The 22,237-nt window shown below is 32.5% G+C and overlaps 1 protein-coding gene and 1 pseudogene across 1 annotated transcript in view; one reads left to right on the top strand and one right to left on the bottom strand.

The window, feature by feature from the left end:
• Nucleotides 1–2,016: 2,016 nt before the first annotated feature.
• Nucleotides 2,017–22,237, bottom strand: part of LOC121118012 (uncharacterized) — a 75,059-nt gene continuing 54,838 nt past the window's right edge. The window contains exon 3 of the mRNA XM_040712547.2: nucleotides 2,017–4,279. Within this exon, the coding sequence (XP_040568481.1) occupies nucleotides 2,976–4,279 (1,304 nt within the window). The 3' untranslated portion in view covers nucleotides 2,017–2,975. The remainder of the gene's footprint in view (nucleotides 4,280–22,237) is intronic.
• On the top strand, nucleotides 17,640–18,106 carry LOC121118013 (ubiquitin-ribosomal protein eS31 fusion protein-like; annotated as a pseudogene).

Genomic DNA, 22,237 nt, shown 5'->3' with positions numbered 1-22,237 from the left:
AATTAGATCTTGCAGGATTTTGTGTTATATTCATTAAATAATTAAATTTTTGAGTTTTAATTAGGTTGCTAAATCGCTTCTTGAATATATTTTGGAAGACTTTATTGATACAGCGGCATAAAAAATGAACAGTACCTATAATCGTTTATCTTTATCTATAATTTTTTTAGTCGAAGTTAATCAATTATTACAATACGCTATCGGCGTTATATATACAAAAATATATTGTAATTAATAAGTATTGGCTATTTATCATAAATAATTAAATTAAGGGCAGAAAGTCTTACATAAATTGCCATTAAGACCTTAGGGTAGTCAGCAAAGTGAAGGAAAAAAATATACCCTTCTTCTACTGAGTGTCTACTCCTTCCCCTAGTCTTTTAGCGTTTATTTATTTAAGTTAATTTACCAAGCCATCGAAAGGGGCGCCATCTTGTTCCAAAATAATACAACTCCCTAAATACTGAGTGTAAGAAAAGCACTGAGGCATGCCTCTAAGTAGTCATTAAAATGCTCATTATTGATCAAGATGATGTTGTACATATAAAATTTTATTTTATAATATTTTTTACTATATCACAATACACATTAATTATGAATCTGGGCACTATCAGTCTCAACGACAGCCTCCAGAACCCCTTGCACACATTGCCAATGTAGTCCTTTTTCATGATCTTCCACTGCTGATTAACAGAGGTCTTCAGTGCATCAACATTCGGGTGGCAGACTTTGAAGGCCTTCCTCTCAATTTGGCTCCAGATGTAGTAATCAAGTGGATTCAGATCTGAGCTCTGAGGGGGCCAAAGTTACTGCGGCCAGAAGTTCATGTTGCTACCCATCACTTCTTGTACAATATTAGTAGTATGGGGCTGAAGCCCCGTCTTGCTGAAATATGTGAGTGACCTTGTTGGACTTATTCATTGTCTTGGTGGTCTATGGAACCACATTTACCTTCAACAACATCAAATAGTCGGCCGCAAGTAACCGGTATCCATCTGAAAACCAAATTTGAAGCATTTTTTTTTTAAATGTTCCTTTTTTTGGTCAGGTGGAGTTGCTCTGATTAGGTATAAGTAAACATTACAGTATTGCATTTGCTCCATCTAACAGACGAATCTTTTGGTGAAATCCATATACATATAGTATATTTATTTCTCCAGGAATCCCCAGGGAGCGAATATAAACACATCAAATTTAAGGGAATCACTCCTGAGCGTGCTGTCCATGAGCTATGGCGATTCAATTCATTTTTTCTCCAGTTGATGCCGCAACACCCAACATCATCACAGAAGCCGGATGTTTGATCTTGGTGACTGTCCTTATGATCTTGTCAGCCTTGCCAAAGCATACCACCCGATCATTTTGCTTGTTGTAGACGGGGTCAACGGTAAAGTTATTTTCATCAGAGAAAAATATTACGCGGTTGCTTTTGTACATCAGATCATTCCAGAGTTGTCGACATCACTGAAGACGGAGTTCTTTTTGACATTGGGACAGAAGAGGCCTCTCAATTCTTCTAAGTGACCTTCCTCTATCCTCTCGTATGGTCTTGCCCGCAGTAGATCGATGCACCTTCTTCTTCTTGGCGTACTCTGACATCTTCATTGTTGGGTTGACCTTAAAGGCCTCCATGATGTTTTCAGGCTTCACTTTAGTGGGCCTTCCTCCTTTGGGTTTGCTCTTAAGGTTATCTCCATTAGCCAAACGATTTCTGATCCGACAGACTGTGGCCTTGCTGACGTTTAAGGCCTTTGGAATGTCCAAGATAGTCCTCCCAGCGCGGTTTAAGTTACTTATGATGGCCCTTCTTGCCTCCATCGCGACATATACAGGATTTTTGTTGACTTAGAATCTAAGCTATTCATAAATAATCGGAACTTTAAGATTTAATCAACAACACCTATTCAAAACTGTCAATTAGAGTGTCTCATTACTTTATCTACACCCAGTACTGTCACACTACCTTGCAGATAATTTATTTCTACTTTGCTAAAGCAAAAATAAAGCAACAAGGGATTCAATACAACTTAAATATTATTTTTATTTTCACATAAAGTAGGACTCAATATTATATTTTATAAAAAAAAGACTAACAACAATACTAAAAAGATTGATTTTTTTTAAACATTGTTTCTAATAATTTAATAACGAATAGATGAAAATAATAATTTTGTATGTAATTATAATAGAAAAGGGATTTGAATGAGATGAACAAAAAAAAAATAAAAATGTTGGTTTATAATAAACCATTCTAATACATGTGTGAAGGAATTCACAAAATAAGTGGGGGGAGGGGGGGGGCACAATACAAAAGGAGCTTGAAGGTCATCAAAATCAATGTGATAATTAAAAAGTCGATAATGATCATTTCAAAGTAAGTACGTTTTAGGGAGGTATTTTTTTTAATAATAATATTACATTAGGAAATTATATCATAAATAATTATTTCATCAAAAATATCAATCAACCTTTACAACGATATTGCTTTTATCATAACACATAATTACATTTAATCAATGTAGGTGTTTAGAATATATTTGAGTCATTTATAATTATTGAAGAAAGGTGAGGAAAATTATATTTGATTATATAGGTGTATGTATATATGTAAACCTCAATATGTCGAGTTTCCCTTGCTTCATCAATACATAAAAGTAGATAATATGCCTTAGGAGCGGTTTGATATATAAGTACTAATTGCTTTTGAAGAGGAGAGACATTTCATATTTTATAATTAATTAATTGACAAAATGAATGAGAAAGACATTATTATTGTTCTATTGTTTGAAGGAGGGTGGGGGACCCTCAAAAAGTCCCTGAGTGGTTCTTGTGAGATCGAATGGATCCCTGTGACAGGCCACCACGACTATTTTAATTGATAAACCACCGGTAATATAAACTAACCATGAAAATTAATAAAGTCTTTAGTGTAATGCCATTTCAAAATGCATGTCTGCGTCATGGGATGCGTTTTTCTACATAACAGAGCAATGCTGTTTGTGCCGTTTACTATCATTAGCCGGTCGATAGACCCCGGATTTAGGGGAGATAAAACTCAAATTATTGATGAGTTCGGGATCAACAGGTTTTTGGATTGAAGCCGCCTCCTCCTCCTCCATTTGAACTAGATTCCCATGGATAATTTTGGATGAGGAACTTCCTGTGAAGGAAGAGGTATCACTTCCACAGCTCCTTCTGTGAGCGAAATCCTCTCTCAGTCCAAATGGGGGAGGTGGTGATGAGGCTGAAGAAATACCAATACTACTAATTGGAGACTGGCAAAAACTTGCACTCTCTGTAGGAGATTTAATATCAAAACTGGACAGAGATCCGCCAAGAGGTGACATCGGAGTAGGAACGGGTATAGCAGCTTTTCGTCGGTTCGAACGATAAGAAGTCCGTTGACTCAGTCCATTTGGTCTCACTCTTGCAGCATTTGGGGTTCCTGACTCGGATGATGAGATTGATATAGTATCAGGAGGTAAATTGAAAAGAGTGGTGGGTCGCTGTCGAGAAGCATTTCCAGGATCACAGAAACTATTAGGCCTTGATGAAGCTACAGAAGGAATTATGAATTCTTCATCAACGGATTCTGATATGACGGGATGTGCTCGAGTTCTAGTAGTTAGGTCTTCTGAGAATGAGGAGTTGCAGCTTCCACGATCATACATGGAAGGCGTTGGGCTTTTGATGCTTCCCCTCAGGATGCGAGGGTTAATTTGAATATTGTTATTTTCATGATCCTCTTCAGTACTTCGAGGATGGATAATACCTTTAGAGGACATTTGGAGACTTATATTGGAGTGAGTACTGGGACTTCTGCGAAACTTTGAGGAGGGTTGAAAGAGAGAAGAGGTAGAGGAGAGCGAAGATGATGAGGAAGAGGAATTCCGACAGGGAGCCTTCCGTTTGAAAGTGTGAATCCGTTTAATTGCAGCAATGGCACAAACCTCAAATGCCTCATCATTTGAGTTTTCCTTTGCTGAGGTTTCAATGTAGTTAACAGCTTGAATTTCACAGCATATTGCAAGAGCCTGCTCAATCGTCACAGGAGAACGTCCTGTTTTTGATAGCTGAGCCATGGTTACTGAGTCATGTCGTAGTTCCGAGTGACAGCCACAGAGAATAATGGGAACATCAGGGCGATGTCGACGAACCTCAGCAGACCATTTATTCTTGACGTTATACAGGGATGCAGGATCGGATATTTTGTAGCATAGAAGGAATACATCTGCCTCTTGGTAGGAGAGGGAGCGAATGGCGTCATAGGATGGAAAACCTGCAAAAGAAAATTGTAAATTAAATTCCTTGGTAATCGAAAATACATTTTTTTATACACAATATATGAGATATAAGACTTTGTAGTTATGTAGAATGTACCTGAAACTATATATGTACTTTAAAGAAGGAATCCCCTATAAATCATGTGCAATCTTAACTAAACAAAAAATATTCCTTTAAGGAAAATAGCTTATTCTAATAATCATATTGAGGCAATATACATATAACGGTTATCATAAGTTATGGCTTATGATATAAAAAGGACCTTCTCTTATTTATCCCAAGTCCCAAAATGGATTAGTGTCTAATTCTGTATGATTTATCCCTGCAACAATCGCTTCAGGGATAAATCATAAATGAATCATCATTTTTTTATTGTATAACATTTAGTTTCTTACAAATTTATTTATACTATATAAAGACAAAGAATAGGAGGGAAATTGCATTAATTAAGTGAAGAGGAACGTACTATTATAAAGAAAGACATTTCTTCCTTATCTGTAAAGAGATATCATATTATACAATAACTATGAACGAATATATTTATATCGTGACAATACAACCACTTATATGCAAAGTCATGTTTTTTCTTTCTTCCCATATGTATGTACTAGAGTTGAGACTCGGTCCAAGACCGATTTTTCCCCAGTTTGGTTTTAAGCAAAGCTTTATAACCAAATTGAAGCGATATTTTGTTCCAAACCGCGATCTTAGATCCCTTTCATCCCCACTCCTGATATTTGAGTTATGATTTATGGAAGGAAATTTCATCATATCGTTACCCTTATTGTACCACGCAACCTTTCCTCCAAAAAGAAACAGAAAAAAGCCTCAAAATCAGTTGATAGTGTGCCAATTATGAACATCTATGAAGATATTATTATTCAATACCTGTTGAAGTGTTCACTGCTTGAACTGATATAATTCTAATTCTAATACGAGAGTTGTTTGAAATGTTTGTGCAAAGTCTATTTGTTTCTCTCTGAAATTCGTTTAAATCGAGGAAGTGGAGTGATTTTCAAAAAATGGAAGAAAAAGCCGTTTGTGTGCTGATGAAACATTAACTTATAATGGGCAAACATAAATTTGATAAACATTATGGGGACTCAGCACCTTCGATAACAATAGTTTATAAGTAATTTCAAAATTTTCAGAGTGCCCAAGGGGTTATAAGTGACTCTGAACGTTCTGGACGCCCTTTTGAGGTTACTACACCCGAAATAATTGATAAAATCCATGACATAGTACTGAATGGCAGTAGAGTAAAGGTGCATGAGATTGCTATTCCTGTGGGGATCTCAAGATGGAACCTTATTTCTATTAATTTTTCCTGATGGGGAATGACTTTTTTGTTGACCAATCATGTGCGTTCCTCTTACAACTCGTTTTTCAAACGGTCCAATAACGATAAATAATATTCACCTGTAATAGTTTTACTCTTTTCTAGATAGTCGATGATAATTATTCCTTATTAAGTCAAAAAGACAGTCACCATAATCTTTCCAGCCGAACCCCTGATTCAAACGAATGCCAAACAGAAAGAAATAGACCAATCTGGCAGAAAGTTGCATTGTGTTCTTCCAAGAGAGTACCATCTCCTGGACTTTGCACGGACTTTTCCCACGACCATTATAGAATCGATCAAAACCGAATTTTAAATAAGACTCGTCCAGACCGAACTTCTTTAAATGACCGAATCAGTTCGGTACACTAAAAATCATAATGTTCTCAGACCCGTCCAGGCCATTCTGACTGATACCTAATACTAGTATGTATATACTTCTTAAATAGTATTACATCTAATTATTCTCTAAAGGGGGGCGACTCTTCTAGTCTAAGGGGGCATTCTATGACAGTGAGAATGATTACAAGTATTACCATTATTAAAAAGAACAAGCGATTTATGTACAAAGTACAAGATATTCCCAAAAAGACTTGAAGTAACAACTCGGTGAACCAAAAAGAAAAAGAAGACATGGTGTTGTACATATTATACAGATGTACAGAGGGTCTCCACCCTTCTTCCACTAACTTTCTTATTATTAATGTCCCTCCCCCCTCCCCCCTTAAACAGAGCAAATATTTTTAAAGCCTCATTAAATGCCCAACCATTTATGTATCTATATGTACTAGTGTTGAGACTCGGTCCAACGCCGATTTGTTTTTCCGGTTCGGTCTTAATTAATTTTTTCTAGACCGATCTGGACCGATATTTCGGTCCAGACCGCAGTCTCAGACCATGGACTGTTTTTTGCAGTCTCACTTTGTGGACGTTTTTTTTTTCGGTCTTACCCTTTGAACCGATTTTTTCCGGTCTCATATATATATTATGAGAGACCAAATTTCTTTCTTTTCTAGATCGACCGTCATTGATTTATTCATTATATTTAACAAAGAATAAATATCTGGATAACCTTGAAAATCTCAAAATATGTTCTAAAACAAATACTGTATACATATAACATAAATTTATTCATGCGAGCTATCTCTGTGTTTAAACTTTGTATGACGTCATTGTACTTGAAAATGGTGTCATGTTATAAATAATTTATCAGTAAAATCGGTCTAGACCGATTTTTTTTGGACCGAACTAGAGCAACTTTTTCCTTTGGACCGATCTAGACCGAACTTTTATATGAGGCCGGTCCAGACCGAGATTGTTTGTTGGTCTCAGACCGGTCTAGGATTTCCAGACCGAACCCCAACACTAATATGTACAATAAATATAGATAGGGAACAACCACTACCACTGGATTAGAGGCTGCTTATTTCTTTTTTCTTCCTACAGAAGTATTTATATTCGATGTAGGTTAAAAATGTGGGACATTTTTGGAAGGGAAATAAAAGAACGAAGCAGGCAGGAAGCTTGAGAGGAGAACATTCAAATATAAAGTATATCCACTAGTATTATGTTGGCCTTATTCTTTCGATTGGATTGGTTCTAAGGACTGTTAGTACTAGAACATATTTTTTGTTCCTCATTATTGTATAAAAACAACTTATTACTTCGACAAGAGTACATTTTGCTATGTTATGTATGGTAAAACAGGGAAACTGCAAATCATTGAGTACGCTATAGAAACCCAATAAATTATGAAGGTCAAGGTGTACAATATTTTTATTAGGAAACTTAATACCGAAAAATATATAAAATACAATTTTTGACTCATAGTATCATATTTGAGAGGATACAATAGACCTAAAAAAAGCTAATTTTGACAACAAATCCCTTTTTTAAATAAAAAAAAAAGGTCTATAATAAGCCTTATACTTTGACAAAGTTCGTTATTTGATTATTCACAGTAGAAAAGGCTTTTTTCTCAGAGGAAAAGAATATTACCCTTCCCTGAACGAGGTTGAGTGACTCTTTTTATAAAGTTCCGTCTATTTAATATTTATAATTATTAAATGGCAATAGAACTTTTTCCCTGACGTCATTTAATGCATCATAATTGAAGGCGACTCCATCTTAGGGACTTATAGTTGATGTTTTTACAATATAATTATACGAATTTCCAATATATCTTGACCGTATTTTATCAAATGGCTTTAAGAATCAAAAATGTAAAACTCAATACTTTTGTATGGCTATGATAAACAGTCATATCTGAATGTTTAACAATTAATGTGTAATGGAAATCCCTAAAACGGGCTGGATTTGTACGATTTGTATTTGTTCCATTGTATTAGATAATTTATTGTCTAAAATATGGAACTAAGATTGTATAACGGTGAAATAACATACCGTTAACATATTTTAGGGTAAGATATATAATTAAACTAGGTAATAAAGTTATACATTTTTAATGGAGGTTAAGGTTTAAGCCCTTTTATTTTTTGGTGACATTTTGACATCCAATAGTTTACTATTTTCCTTAATATGAATGAAAAAGGGGTTTCATTGTTAACCAGGGGCGTCCGCAAGATTATATTTTTTAGGGAGCAGTGTCATGTTTTTTGAATTTGTATAAATAAAAAATTTCAAAAACTACAAAATTCCGTAGCTTTTCTCAAAAAATAAAATTTTTGAAAAAAATTTCAAAAATCTAGAGCTATTTACAAATAAAAATTTTTTTTGGATAACATTTTATAAATGAATTTTAAATATTAAATTTTTAAGAAAAAAATTTGAAAAATCCAAACCTATTCACATAAAATAAAAATTTTCAAAAATTTTTTAAAAATAAATAAGTATTCACAAAAAATAAAATTCCTGAAAAAAATAACAATAATCTATTGCTATTCACAAAAAATTAAAAAATTAAATTACAAATATTAAACTTTTTGGAATTTATTTTTTCAAAAATCCCTAGTTATTCACAAAAAATTAAAATTTTTGGAAAAAAAATTCAATTATTCAACTTTTCAGAAAAAAAAAAATCAATTACTAAACTTTTTAAAAAAAAATTTCAAAAATCCCAACTTATTCACAAAAAATAAATTTTTTGAAAAAAATTCAAAAAAGCAATAGATATTCACAAAAAATAAAATTCTTTAATTTTTTTTAATAATCTATTGCTATTCATCAAAAATTAAATTACAAATATTAAACTTTTTCGATTTAAAAAAAAAAAAATCCATAGCTATTGACAAAAAATTAAAATTTCCGGAAAAAAACCTCAATTATTAAACTTTTTAGAAAAATAATTACAAAAATCCATAGCTATTCACAACAAACTAATTGTTTTGAAAAAATTTGAAATATTAAATTGTTTACTCTTTTGCATAATTTGCCGAGCCGCTGCAACGCCCCTAGTAACTTGTCTAGGCCCCCAAAACACCCAACATAAACAATACTGATGTCATATGAAAACACTCTATATCATTTCATAGCTATAAATAGGAAACGAGCTAAAATAAGAATAACAAAATACTAAAAATCATCGAATCTATGTCACTTTCGAAAACAATACAAAGATAAAAACTTTCATTATTCTCTCCCTTCCTCCATCTTTTTAGTTTTTATGAACAATAAAAAGTAAGCAGAGATGTAGTACACAATAAATACTTACAGATAAGCAGAGACAAATATCCTCTAACGCCATAAATGTAGTTCAAAAAATAAATATATATATATATACTATTTACTACTACTAATATAATATTTTTGGTTTTATTTCATAAAGTGTGTACTGCTTATTAAGAATTGTATATAACCATATGAAAGGGGTTCCTTTGTTGTAGTTGTGGTGTATGTAATCAAAGTATATTCACTGGGCTAGCCCGCTCCCAATCCCCGAACATCCAGTGTAGAAAGGGTATGTAAAAAAATAAAAGAAACCGAAAATCAACACATTGTAACCCTAACAATTTGAAGAATGTTTTGGAGGAGAGAAAGAATGATGTTCATGACGTTTCATTAGATCAGCTACAACAACTGTGACAAGGGAGGAAGGAGAAAAGGATATAAACAAGGACATTTGCTAGAATGACTCTAATATTGATCCACAACTCTACTCTGAGGCCAACAAGGACCTACAATTTTAACTAAAATTATAAAAAACCAGCCCAACTAAATAAATACACCGGATTTACATCACTGGCATCAAGTATATTCACAGGCAGGGGGCGCTATTGTCTGCTAGCCCCCCCGTGTTGCTTTATGTCCTTCCGAATTGGAAAATGAACTTTCAGTCCTGCAAATCAGTTCTAAAACTTATTAAGTTCCGTCCTTGATTACGTCAATTAACTTTATTTTTTATTTTTTTAATCTGTTCTGGGACTGACAGTCCTAAGGACCAGTCCCAGCGTCTGACAGTACCCGTCCTAATAATAGACTGGATTGGACCGAATAAATAGCACTAATAATCACCCTTTTTTAAGGCCCGAATGTTATATATGATAAATATAATTCACCCTTATTTTAAAAGTCTCTAAACAATTCAAATGGAAGACCATTACTCAATGTAAAAAAAAAACTTTTTTATTATTTTTCTTTCATTCATGTGTATACTTTGTATTTAACAATTTGAAGAAAGCAAGAAATTATATTTCCTTATTTTTGAACTTTAATTCCAATCAGAAAAAGTTTTTTATATTCTTTTTTAGTTAAAAAAATTTCAAAAACTGCACAAAGTTTTTTAAAGAACATTTTGACCTTCGCCCTTTGACTCTCTTTAAGATGAAAAGTTGGAAAGAAAACATTTTATACCAAATATATATTTGACCCATCAACATAAAAGAAGTTAGGCTTATTTTTATCAAAAGTCATTGTGAATTCCTCGATTTCTATAATCAAATTATTCTTATTAACACCTTGGGATGCGCCGCTATTTGTACTTAAAGTAGTCCAAATGGATTGTCACGATAAAATAATAATAAATTTAATTTCAAGGTATGACCATAAACTATGATCCATTTGATTGGAACTTTAGTAGGGAGAAAAAACTATCAAAAGTTACTAATTGCACCATTTATAGCACCTGGGGTCGGACTGTGATGACACTTGGACCTAAAGTGTTTTTTTTTCATGGTACGTGTAAAACGCTATTGATGAAGAGTTGCGTTAAATATAACTGTAATTGATCATAAAGAATAATAACAAAGGATTTCAACAAGGTGTTTCACATAATTTTCAGAGTTTCCTTTGCGAAGTAACGAGCAAAAATAAAACGAGAGCACGCTCTTTTTTTCCGCGTTTTTCTAAAGGAACTGTATATACCGGATCGTACAAAAGATCCGGCTGCTATTTAAAGGCGTTAAAAATAGCTTCAGTAGCCAATTTTCTTGGACGATCACTCCTGAGAGCTTCTCCAAGATCCTTAATCTCATTTAGGGGCTCCTTGACACGGTAGACAGTTGGCTTAGAGCCAAAATTGGCGACAATAACTGCTTTTGGGGATATTATTGCGCCAAGTAAGATTGCAATCTTTCCCTTTTGTTGTTTTTGGGACATAATATATAATAATAATAGGTTAATAAACTCTAGTGATGGGACGATACAAAAATCAATCCCTATGCCGATTCCGATGAGATTCTAGTAAAAATTACAAATGTCGATACCGATTCTTCATGATGTTAAACAATACTTAAAAAATACAACTCTGCTTACAGGGGTGTCTACAGTCTTGGTTTGTAGAATTTTTTTGAAAATAAATCCAAAAATTGAAAAATTCAATTTTAAATGTTAAATTAAAAAAAAATTTGATATATAACTTTATTTCAAAAATCTACAACTATTCCCAAATTTTTTTTCAAAAAACCCATGCATAATCTCAAAAAAATTAATTTGTTATAAAAAAATTTCAAAAATTTACAACTGCTAAAAATTTTTTTCTTCAAAATTTCAAAGTTCTTCTCTAAATAAAGTTTTTTTGGAAAAAAGTTTCAAATATTAAACTTATCATATAAAATTTTATCAAAAAAAAAAATTCAATTATCAAATTTTTCTTCGAAAAATTAAAAAAATACATATTTATTCACAGAAAGCTTATACTTTGTGGAAAAAAATGGGCAAAATTTAATTTAATTTCAAATATTAATTTTCAAATTTCCTCGTAAAAAGCAAAAATTCCTTGATTTTGAAGGAGTCTATTTTTTTTTTCATAACCTAGAAAAGTAATAAATAGTTAAGCAACACAAATAAATAAGAATTGGAAATTAAATAATATTTTTCCAATGTCGATCCAGATTCAAAAAAAAAAACCACCTCAATTTTTCGTTTCTTATTCCGATTATTCGTCCCATCACTAATAAACTCAAAAGTTTTGAATTTAACGTACAAAAAAGAGGATACTCCGGGCTCTTTGTAAAATAGGAAGAAGAATCAAATTCTAGTAGTATACAGTTACTTATTTAGCTTTTAAAATCATCCCAAATCTTTTGTACAACCCAGTATACAAATGCTATAATTTTTGGGGAAAAGAATCCATACAAGGCCGTTAAAATGGCCTATTTCTATTGCAGACTGCTAATAATGGCTTCAATATTAAATGGTGGTAAACAAATATATATTATTACTAATAATAATATTGTATAAAAGACATAAAATACCCTTTAAATTGGATAAAAAATGTAGGGAAACAGGAGGAAATAAGACGGTAAAAATATTTTATTCAGTATCCCCTAAATTAATAGGGTCAGGTTTGCACGCACGTCATATCTTCTCATTCTATCTCCAAATTGGAGACAGCGACAGCGGAAAGTTGAAAATCAATTAGAGCAACCTTTTAAATAACAAGTGAAGATTACTATTTGAATAGGAGAAGAAGAATCTCGACTCTATCGAATGATTTGGCCCTTTGAGAGATTTTGTAAATAGATGGAAGGTCTCATTATGTAGCAAGTTCGTCTCTTATGGAGTATCAGGGAAAGGGAGGGACTACGAGTCGATCCGTGAACTGAGGGTTGACCTGAGAGGTGGAATGGATCGTGTTTTATTCGCCTTGTACTCATCCTGTAATGTATCACGGCTGTTTCTTCTATCCATCATGAACCGTGACAATATAATTACATTTAGGAATACCTTGTACAAATACAAAGCATTTGTGAGCGGCGCTCAAAATTCTTGAGCAAGAGCGGGAGCGAGCTCATCATTTTAGAAGAACGATAAAATCCCTCAAATTTTCGCTCATTTAAATAAGACTGTATTATTTTGTATGTTTTTATATAATGATAAAGAATAATTGTAAAGATTGAAAGACTCTACGGTTAAAGTTATCCATCAAGATAAGCAAGAATCTATTTTGCATACTGTATCTGTGATTCTATGCTGTTTCGGTTGACGTGTTTGCCTCTCATGTACCGGGCCACTTTAAGAAGAATCAGATATCGGTTACGTCAGCTCCTTCCTTTTGTGGAGATACTATTGGAAGATACATCTAGATTGTTGTAAACGAATTTTTCGAACTGAAATACGATTTTCTTATATTTTTATGTTGTAAATTGATAACAGATCTAAAAATCTTACGAAAGTATTAGGTCAGATTAAGCTATTGAAAATAATGAATGGCTGTCAAAAATCGTACTGCAGACTTGAATTTGCAATATATTGAACTTAATTGCAGTCATAAAGAGTTGTCAAATTCAAATAGACCTGTAGGAGCTATAAAATGAGCAGGAGTGCGCTCATTGCTTTAAAAACGAGCAGTAACGCACTCACAAAATTAGTAACTGAGCAATAACGTCCTCAGGATTTCTTGAGCGGACTAATGCTCTGTACAAATATGATTAATGCATAGTGATGCTAATCGTTTGCATTTTTTAGCTAGCCCGTTTTTTTTCAAGTTGGGAACCAGAGAAGTGAATTTTCTTTTCCAAAGCTGTTGTAATTATTATTTAATTCTTAATTAGTGAACTTCCCTTTCCACTACATACAAGTTATCATTGATATATACATAACCAGATGGAATATTTGTGTGTAATCATAAAAGACGGAGGCTGAGGATTTATTCCAGAATTATAAATAATAGTCCTTGTTGAACTAAGGACAGAATTGTAGGAACGTCCGTTTGAAATATATAAAGGGGGTAGGGGGCTTGTTTTTTGGATTTTTTTATTGAATACCCCCAATTTTTTTTTTTGTAAACAAATTCAAAATCAATTTCAAAAATTCAATTTTTGAAGAAAAATTTCAAAAATCCATAGCTATTCACAAAAAATTTTTTTTTTTGGAAAAAAATACTAGAATTGATTTATTTGCAAAAAAAGAATTTTTTTGGAAAATTTTTTTTAGTATTTTGAAAATAATTTTCAAAAATTAAATTTTTGAAGAAAATTTTTAAAAATCCATAGCTAATCACAAATTTTTTATTTTTTTGTAAAAAAATACTTGAAGCCAATTATTTGCAAAAAAAATATTTTTGGAATTTTTTTTTATTTGAAATAAATTTCAAAAATTAATTTTTTTGAGAAATAATTAAAAAACCTATAGCTATTCATAGAGAATTAATTTCTCTGTGGAAATCAAAAACATTTCATTAAGTTTCAAATATTAAATTTTCTGGTAAAAACCTTAATTTGGGTGAGGAGGCCACAGCCCCTCAGCACAAACCTACGGATTCCCCTGAATTGAGGACCAACGTCCGAGTAATTTGGCCTATTTCCTTGTAAATTTCCTTATACTCCTCTACATTCGTAAGAGCTGCTTGTAGCTAATTTAATGAAACATCATAACAGCTAAGAAGCTCACCTCCAAAACATTTTTTAAACTGTCAGGGTTATCATATTGATGTTCGGTTTCTTTTTTAACATATTCAAAAAAAAAATAACAATTAACATCAATATGTATTGATTCACATTTAACTTCATATGACGTAATTATTGTGAGGTTCATAATTTTGGAACATACATAGGACGGATCTAGACTGAGATTCTTTAAAGCACCAAATTTGTTGTGTCCATTAAAAATCATAAAGGTGACAGAGCAGTCTAGGATTTTCAGACCGAAAACTAACCCTAATAATAAGTAGATAAATATATTTATTTGAAAAATTGTTTCATTTTTGACAATAAAATGAAGACTTATCACAAAAATAGATATTTAAGCCTTATCTGATAGAAGTAGGTTTTTTCTTCTTCTTAGGGAATCAATTAATCATAGAGGCACTACAGATTTTATAAATAAAAACCAAAAGAACTTGTATGTGTTAATAATATATGCATATGGCAAGTCAAAATTAAAATATGAGATTTGAAACAAAGAATTGATAGTAGTTCTTGTGTTGAGAATAATACAACCATTCGATGTTTAATAAGTTAGTGTTATAATAATAAATTTTTATAATTTGATGTACCGTATCGACTGCGGGGCAAGACTGACAGATTTGACGTCATAGAGTATAACAGCAGTATCTTCACAGTCACAGTGAAGGAAGGTAATAAATAGGTACTCTTACAGGAAAACTATATTATATATATATAATCCTTAGATGGGTTAGTCCCATCAGTAGATGGGACAAATCGTTTAATGAATCACTACATATTAAGTCAAACAATTTTCCGTAGATGAAAGTTTTCTATTGATGGGTGTTTTCCTCGAGGGAATTTTCTACCGATGTCAATATTCTAGTGGGCAATCTTCCTATAACTTATTCTATACCTCTGTATCAAACCTTACTTAAAAAGAAATATGAATAAGTCGAAATGAAAGGATAGCATTAATTGGTAATTAATATTCCTTGTTTTCTAATTTATTTACACCTTAGTGGGTTTGTATATTGCAACTAGTACAATCTGTTTGGTTAAATTTACGATACATTGCTTAGGCTGTCAATAGAATTCCGAATACGTTTATCTGTTCAACGACAGAGGTTTATTTGATTTCATATTTATATCTAGATAGACTGTGAATATCTCAACCACAAAAGGAAAGAGTTGTGGACACTGACGTATTTGCTTAACTACCTACAGTTTTTTATTTTTAAAGAAAGGCTTCAACCCTTGTGTGGTCTTACGGGTGAAAATGACTCGATTTCATCTTTAACATACAAAAAAACCCTCTCATTGATACTTTTCATATTTAAAATTTCTTAACGTCTCCTAATGAGTCCTCAAGACTCATCCATTCATTGATCCAAAATGAATAACTGCTCAAAACTAAAAGCAATTACTAGTGTTCCGACAAAGTATGCCATGGGGCATTTGGACATTCCTTCAACGTTTTGTTTATTCCGCAATCCAAAGATTAAAAATGACAAATTTGGAAGGTATCCACTAGAATTCGAAAACCCAGTAGATGAGTAACAGGCGTTCACAGATCTCGTGATAAAGTAACATCTCATATTAGGGGTGTACATATTCATATGAAAAGTTAGGTCTTAGCTTGTTCATTAATTATATAGAATATAATTGATCTCAAACTTGAAATATAAAAGTTGTGTTATGGGTTATTTTTGAAAGCAGGGCATTTTTGTTTATCTATTAAGTGAGATACACGCAACCTCTTTTTTAAGGAAATATACTTTGGATAGTAAAGTATGCAGACACCGCCCTGGTTTTTATTTAAATTGTATATTATTGAAGGTACTATGCATATATTTAATTTGCAAAAAATAATTATGAATTACAATAATAGGTAGGAGGTGAATCAGAAAGAACGTTTTTCTTTTATTTTTAATAATCCCTCGAGTCAAAGAAGAATACAAAATAATAAAAATCATCAAAAATTTTATATTATTTGACCAGATATAGAATCAAAAATCATTGCAAAGCCCTTTAACGAAGATGTCAACTCTATAGATAATTATTTTATATTTTTTGCATTTATTTGGTGATTTTAAATAATATATATTATGCTTGTTTGGTGCTAGTATTTTTAATTAATGTAAAACACACATATTGACACGCATATTTTGTGTTTATATATGTGGTAACTCAACACAAAACTAAGCTAGTAATTAATTAACTGTAGTTTACATTTGGATTCTTCAACAAACTATAGTCCACCTCTATCAACAAATTATTCTTACTAACCCTTATATGTAGATGTGTTGCCAATTGTACTCTTAAAGTAGCCAAAATTGATCGTCACAATAACATAACAAGAAATCGAAAGGTATATTTTAAAGATGCCATATTGGTATTTATATAAGGATATTCAATCAAATAAAGGTACTAAACTATATACCGGTAGTTGCATAAATACGCGGACTAATTTTTAAACACTTATATCTCGAGGTTCCGTGACCGGAAATAAAAAATTCCGGCACAAGTAACTCGGTAAATCTTTTGGCATTGTTTTTGTTTTTCTTACTCGCATCAAACAAAGTCGTTTACGATGAATGACGAGGCCAAACGTCATATGGTTGCAACTCTCTTCCGCGCCAGTAGGCTTGACGAGAAAAGATGTAAATATATCAATCATAATTATGATTATACCGGGGCACCTGTTATTATTTACTCCTCTAAATTAACCAAATTTTGATAGATTAAGAGTCATTTTTTTTTACAATTTCCCAATGTAAAATGTTGTAGAATGCATAATTAGCTGTCGATTGCTATTAAAAACATTGTCCTAGTCGCCACCATGAGTAAGCAGTAAATAATAAGGGTTGGCCCAGTCGTCAGTTGTAAATAATTTGAAATTAAAATGATTTAGAAAGTTAGTTCCTCCCTTAGCTCAACAGTCAATTTATTCCTGGTTGGTCATATATATTACCCGCACTACTGAATAGAGTTTCATTTTGAATGGATGCAAACTGAATTTTGTTATGCAGGTCTTTTATTATTGTACTTATTATATGTTAAAATTAAAGATTTTTTTTTATCTGGGGCCCATATAGGTAGGAGCCCCTAGTATTAAACCAAAGTATTCTAGACTTTGGTCCTCACTTCCTTTTATTGATTGACCATTTGAAATAATAAAATTATAATATTTTTTTTGGTCTATGGATCAAAGTTCTATCTTTGAAAATCCTTGAGTATCTCAGGTATGCAGATTTTCGTAAAGACCCTTACGGGTAAAACTATTACCCTTGAGGTTGAGGCCTATCGAAAATGTTAAAACAAAAATCAAGGATAAGGAGGGAATACCTCCTCTAGATCAGCAACGTTTGATCTTTGTTGGAAAACAATTAGAGGATGGCCGTACTCTTTCGGACTACAACATTAAAAAAGAATCCACTCTTCATTTGGTTCTCTGTCTCCGAGGTGGTGGAAAGAAACGCAAGAAGAAGAATTACACCACTCCCAAGAAGATCAAACATTAGAACAAGAAAGTCAAATTGGACTTCTTGAAGTACTACAGAGTTGACGACAACGATAAAATTATCTGGTCAAGACGTGAAAGCCTTTCCAATGGATGTGGGTCTGGTATTTTTATGGCTGCTCACTTTGATATTGTGGTAAATGCAGCCTTTCTTACATGTTCAGTAAAGAAGACAACTAAACTCTGTTCATTAACTGATAATACAAATTCTTACAAATCGAAAAAAAAGTAAGCACATGTATCGGTGGAATCGGCATTGTTGAGCCGATTCTTATACTTCGAAAAAGGACAATTCTTGCCAATTCCGATACATAGGTCCACCCCAAGGATTTTCTTCTATTGTTAAATTTTGTTAAAGATTGTTTATATGTTGACACACCACACATATAATTATAATAAAAAAAGTATACCATGTATACATCTTTGATGTCAAATTAGTTTGATGACGACTTAATGGATCTACGATAGATGTACACAAGGATAATGAATGGAAAAATAAGTATACAAAGATCAAAAGTTACTCCTTTTTAATCAGATCAAATAACTTGTCCCTAATATCAAAGACATCATTTGTATTGAAATAAATAATTTAGTATGCAGGATGAGGACTCAAAAATTAGAAATTTCTTTGAGGCCGTTCAGCTTCAGTTCTAAAAGTCTGACAATTTTTCCTACAGTTTGATGTATGTTTTGTTTTTGTGCGATCAAAAATGCCGGAGCAATAAGCAAAATAACGAAGGGTGTGCAATCTCTTCCGCATCGACAAGTGGACGCTGTTCAGAACAAGATAAATGATCACTTCTTGGCTGAATCAGGAGCTCAGGTTGAGATAATCTTCAGGACCAAACATCCAGCTCAGGCCATGGGCCTCGGCGTCGTGGCTTCCGACGGCAGTAAGATGCCTCCCTACTTCTTCAAGGCCAATGAGAAAGCCAACAGAGACGTCTACTACAAGGTTCCCAGATACCATGTCTTGCAATGGTTGAAGAACACGTTCCCCAGGAACAACTATGTGTTTACCCAAGACGGTGCTCCTGCACACACGTCCAAGAAGGTGCAGCATTTCTGCAGTGAGAACATGGTTCCCTTCTGGCCGGCAGATTTCTGGCCTTCGTCCTCGCCCGACGTGACGCCCCTGGACTTTGTTGTTTAGAGCATCTTAGAGGGCAAGGCGAACAACACTTATCACCCGAATGTCGATGCATTAAAGGCTGAGATCACAGAGGAGTGGAATAACTTTTCCACAGACTTCATCAAGGTCAGCTGTGCCTCGGTTCGTCCCCTTCTTAAAGGCATAATTCAGAATGGAGGGGGGACATATTTAATAAAAAGTGTAGAAAATGGTTGAATTACCAACATTTGCTTCACAAGTTTTCTATAAAAATCGCACAAAATAAAAATATGGAGAAGGGAAAATGGTTTTTAATATTATCTAATTTTTGAGTCCTCTACACAAAAGTAAGCTAGAATAATTTTTCTCAAAATTGAGTGTAAATTACATTTGCATTCTTTGAAGAATTATACCTAAATTTCTACTAGCAAATTGATCTTATTAACATTTTAGGTGTGTTATAAATTTCCCTTAAAGTATCCGAAATTGATCTTCACAATAAATATCTTAAGTACTCCCCTCAAAAATTTGAAAACATAGCCTATCATTGTCTCAAATATGTCTATGAAATATTGGGATATTTGTAACATATCGTATATCAAGTCAAAAAAATAAATTGAGATTTTCTCATTTTTTCAACTTTTACGAAGATTGTTTTTATACTGATTCACCAGATATGTACATGAAAGAACTGAATGGTTAAAGGAACAGATGTATACAATTGCTTTAGATACATAAAATCAAAAGAGTATTTTATGGTTGATAGTGAGTGCCATAAATATTAAATGTACATCGCAGGTAATGACATTTTCTTCTTCTTCAAGTGAGCCAATAATTTGATCAATTTTACAGAATACATTTTAAACAAATTTTGTTACTTCTACCAATGGATAGTTATTCTATAATTTTTTTAAAAACCAAATAAAGTAGTGTCGTGTTTCGGTCAGGAAATACTAGATCGGTCTTGAGACCGTTATATTTTTTGTTGGACAGTACTAATTCGGTAGAACAAACCGACAAAAATTCAGTTTAGATCGGTCCGAAGGAAAATTTCGGTCTTGTATATCGGTCCAAACAAAAAATTAGGTCTAGTTCGGTCCTACTGGACTATCCAGGACTACTGTGTTCAAGGTCCAGAAGCTTGTCAAGGAGGGAAAAGATCTGAAAGACCTGCCCATACCTCTGGAATGACTCAGGATTGGCTCGCTGCCAACATGCCATTTTGGAAAAAAAACATTTGGCCACCTCAATCACCTGATTTGAATCCCCTTGACTACAGTGTGCGGTGGAAAATGGAGAAGAAGGCCTGTGCTACCCGCCACCCGAATTTGGACTCATTGAAGGCCAGCGTCAATGAGCAATGGGCAGCCATGGAAGACCATTACATCATCAATGTGTGCAAGGCCTTCCGCGGGCGCTTGGAGGGTGTCATAGCAGCTGATGGCGGTTATATTCAGTAATTATATTAAATTTTATACCAGAATAAATTCTCTACTATATATAATTCTCACAAAAAATACGTCATACGAATTTTATTACACATTTAATTATTTGCCACAAATAGTCTGCGTATTTATGCAACTACCGGTATATCTTTCTCTATGATTAATAAGAGCAGTAATATCTTATACTTTAAAAAAATTGAATGTTCAAAGATTTCGAAAATTTTCACATCTCTGAAAATAACCCTTATTGGGTAAAAAAAATAAATATATTTATATATATTAAGGCAAAAAAGACTGTAAGTTCCTTGCTCCTACAATTAACCAATAGTAAGTAAGCAAAAAGTAATTAGCCATTATAATACTTACTATTACCCATCATTAGCCTTAAAAAACCCATTATTATTGAAGTAGATAAATCAAGAAAACAAAATATAAATAGACTGCCTAAAGGCAGTCTATTTATATATTATACTCTGTAGCTAAGTAAATGAAGCATACGCTTTGCAAAGAGTGTCACTATCTGTAATACTTTAAATATCAATCAGTACCTAAATTTTTCTTATTATCCCTCCCTCAATTATAGAAAGACTTGCACTTAGGAATAAATGAATTTCATCCCATTATATTTTACATTCTTCTTTTCCGCATACTCCTTCCTCCTTATCTAAGTAAATCAACTCCTTTCGATAAGAATTAGCATATATAATTTGGGCAAATAGGTACTAACTTTTTTTTTCTTTCGTAAGAATATGTACATATTATATATATATATTCTTTTTTAATACTACATCCATACGTAAATGAGTTGTAATTTCTTTGTTAAAAAAAGCAAAAAAAAAAAAAAAAAAGAAGTTTTTAATCATGACGATAAAATATCTTGAATATAACACAATCGAGTTTTTATTATTCCCATGTGAGTACTCAACTAACAGAAAAAGTTTTTTTTTTTTGCTTTTTTTTTTTGGGGGGGGGATATAATAGAGAATTTATTTCTATGCTAATTTCAAAATGAATAAGTAAAAACGAAAAAATAAAAAAACAATTACAAAGCTAATAAAATGTTATGTTTAGGGATGTGAAAATCGTTTAAATCCTTGTGAGTGTTAAGCAGACAGAAAAGTATAATTTTGCAAGTTTGATAGACGATATATCTGCTGATAGAGATCTCTAAAGCTTTGAAACAAAGTAGGAAACGAAGAACAACATATCAAATATTTGTACAAGGTAGCAGGGGCGTCCGGAAGGGGTGGGAAGGAGGGGATGTAGCCCCTCCACAAATTGAGGATTTGGTGCTTTTAACAACAAAATTTAATATTTGATTTTTTTTTTTATTCAAAAAATTTAATATTTTATTTAATTTTTGAAATTTTGTTCTAAGAAGTTAAATTTTCTGTGAATAAATATGGTTCTCTCAGAGTCTATCCGTTGACTGAGGAATGAGGCCTGAGGAGATCATTTTTAATTATGTAAGGTCTGTAAAAGGTTTATGTAAAGGTTGCTAAAATTGAATTAGATGTTTTCCACTGTCGTTGTCTCCAATTTTGAGATAGAAGGATAAAATATGACGTGCGGGCAAACCTGTACAGGGTACCCAATTCGCCTATTATTTATATTATTAGGAGAAAGATCTATTTTATCAATTGTTATTCTTAGAAACTTATAGAAAAATGGTAGTTTTTAACTATTATTTAAGAGATTAATAAATTGGAAACGGCATCAGGTTTTTTTTTTTTTTTGCTTTTTTTTGGAAATGTC

The sequence above is a fragment of the Lepeophtheirus salmonis genome, chromosome 5, assembly GCF_016086655.4.
Source record: "Lepeophtheirus salmonis chromosome 5, UVic_Lsal_1.4, whole genome shotgun sequence".
In the NCBI taxonomy this organism is placed as follows: domain Eukaryota; kingdom Metazoa; phylum Arthropoda; class Copepoda; order Siphonostomatoida; family Caligidae; genus Lepeophtheirus; species Lepeophtheirus salmonis.
Note: the sequence above shows the minus strand (reverse complement) of the source record. Positions and strands in the feature narration are given on the sequence as shown.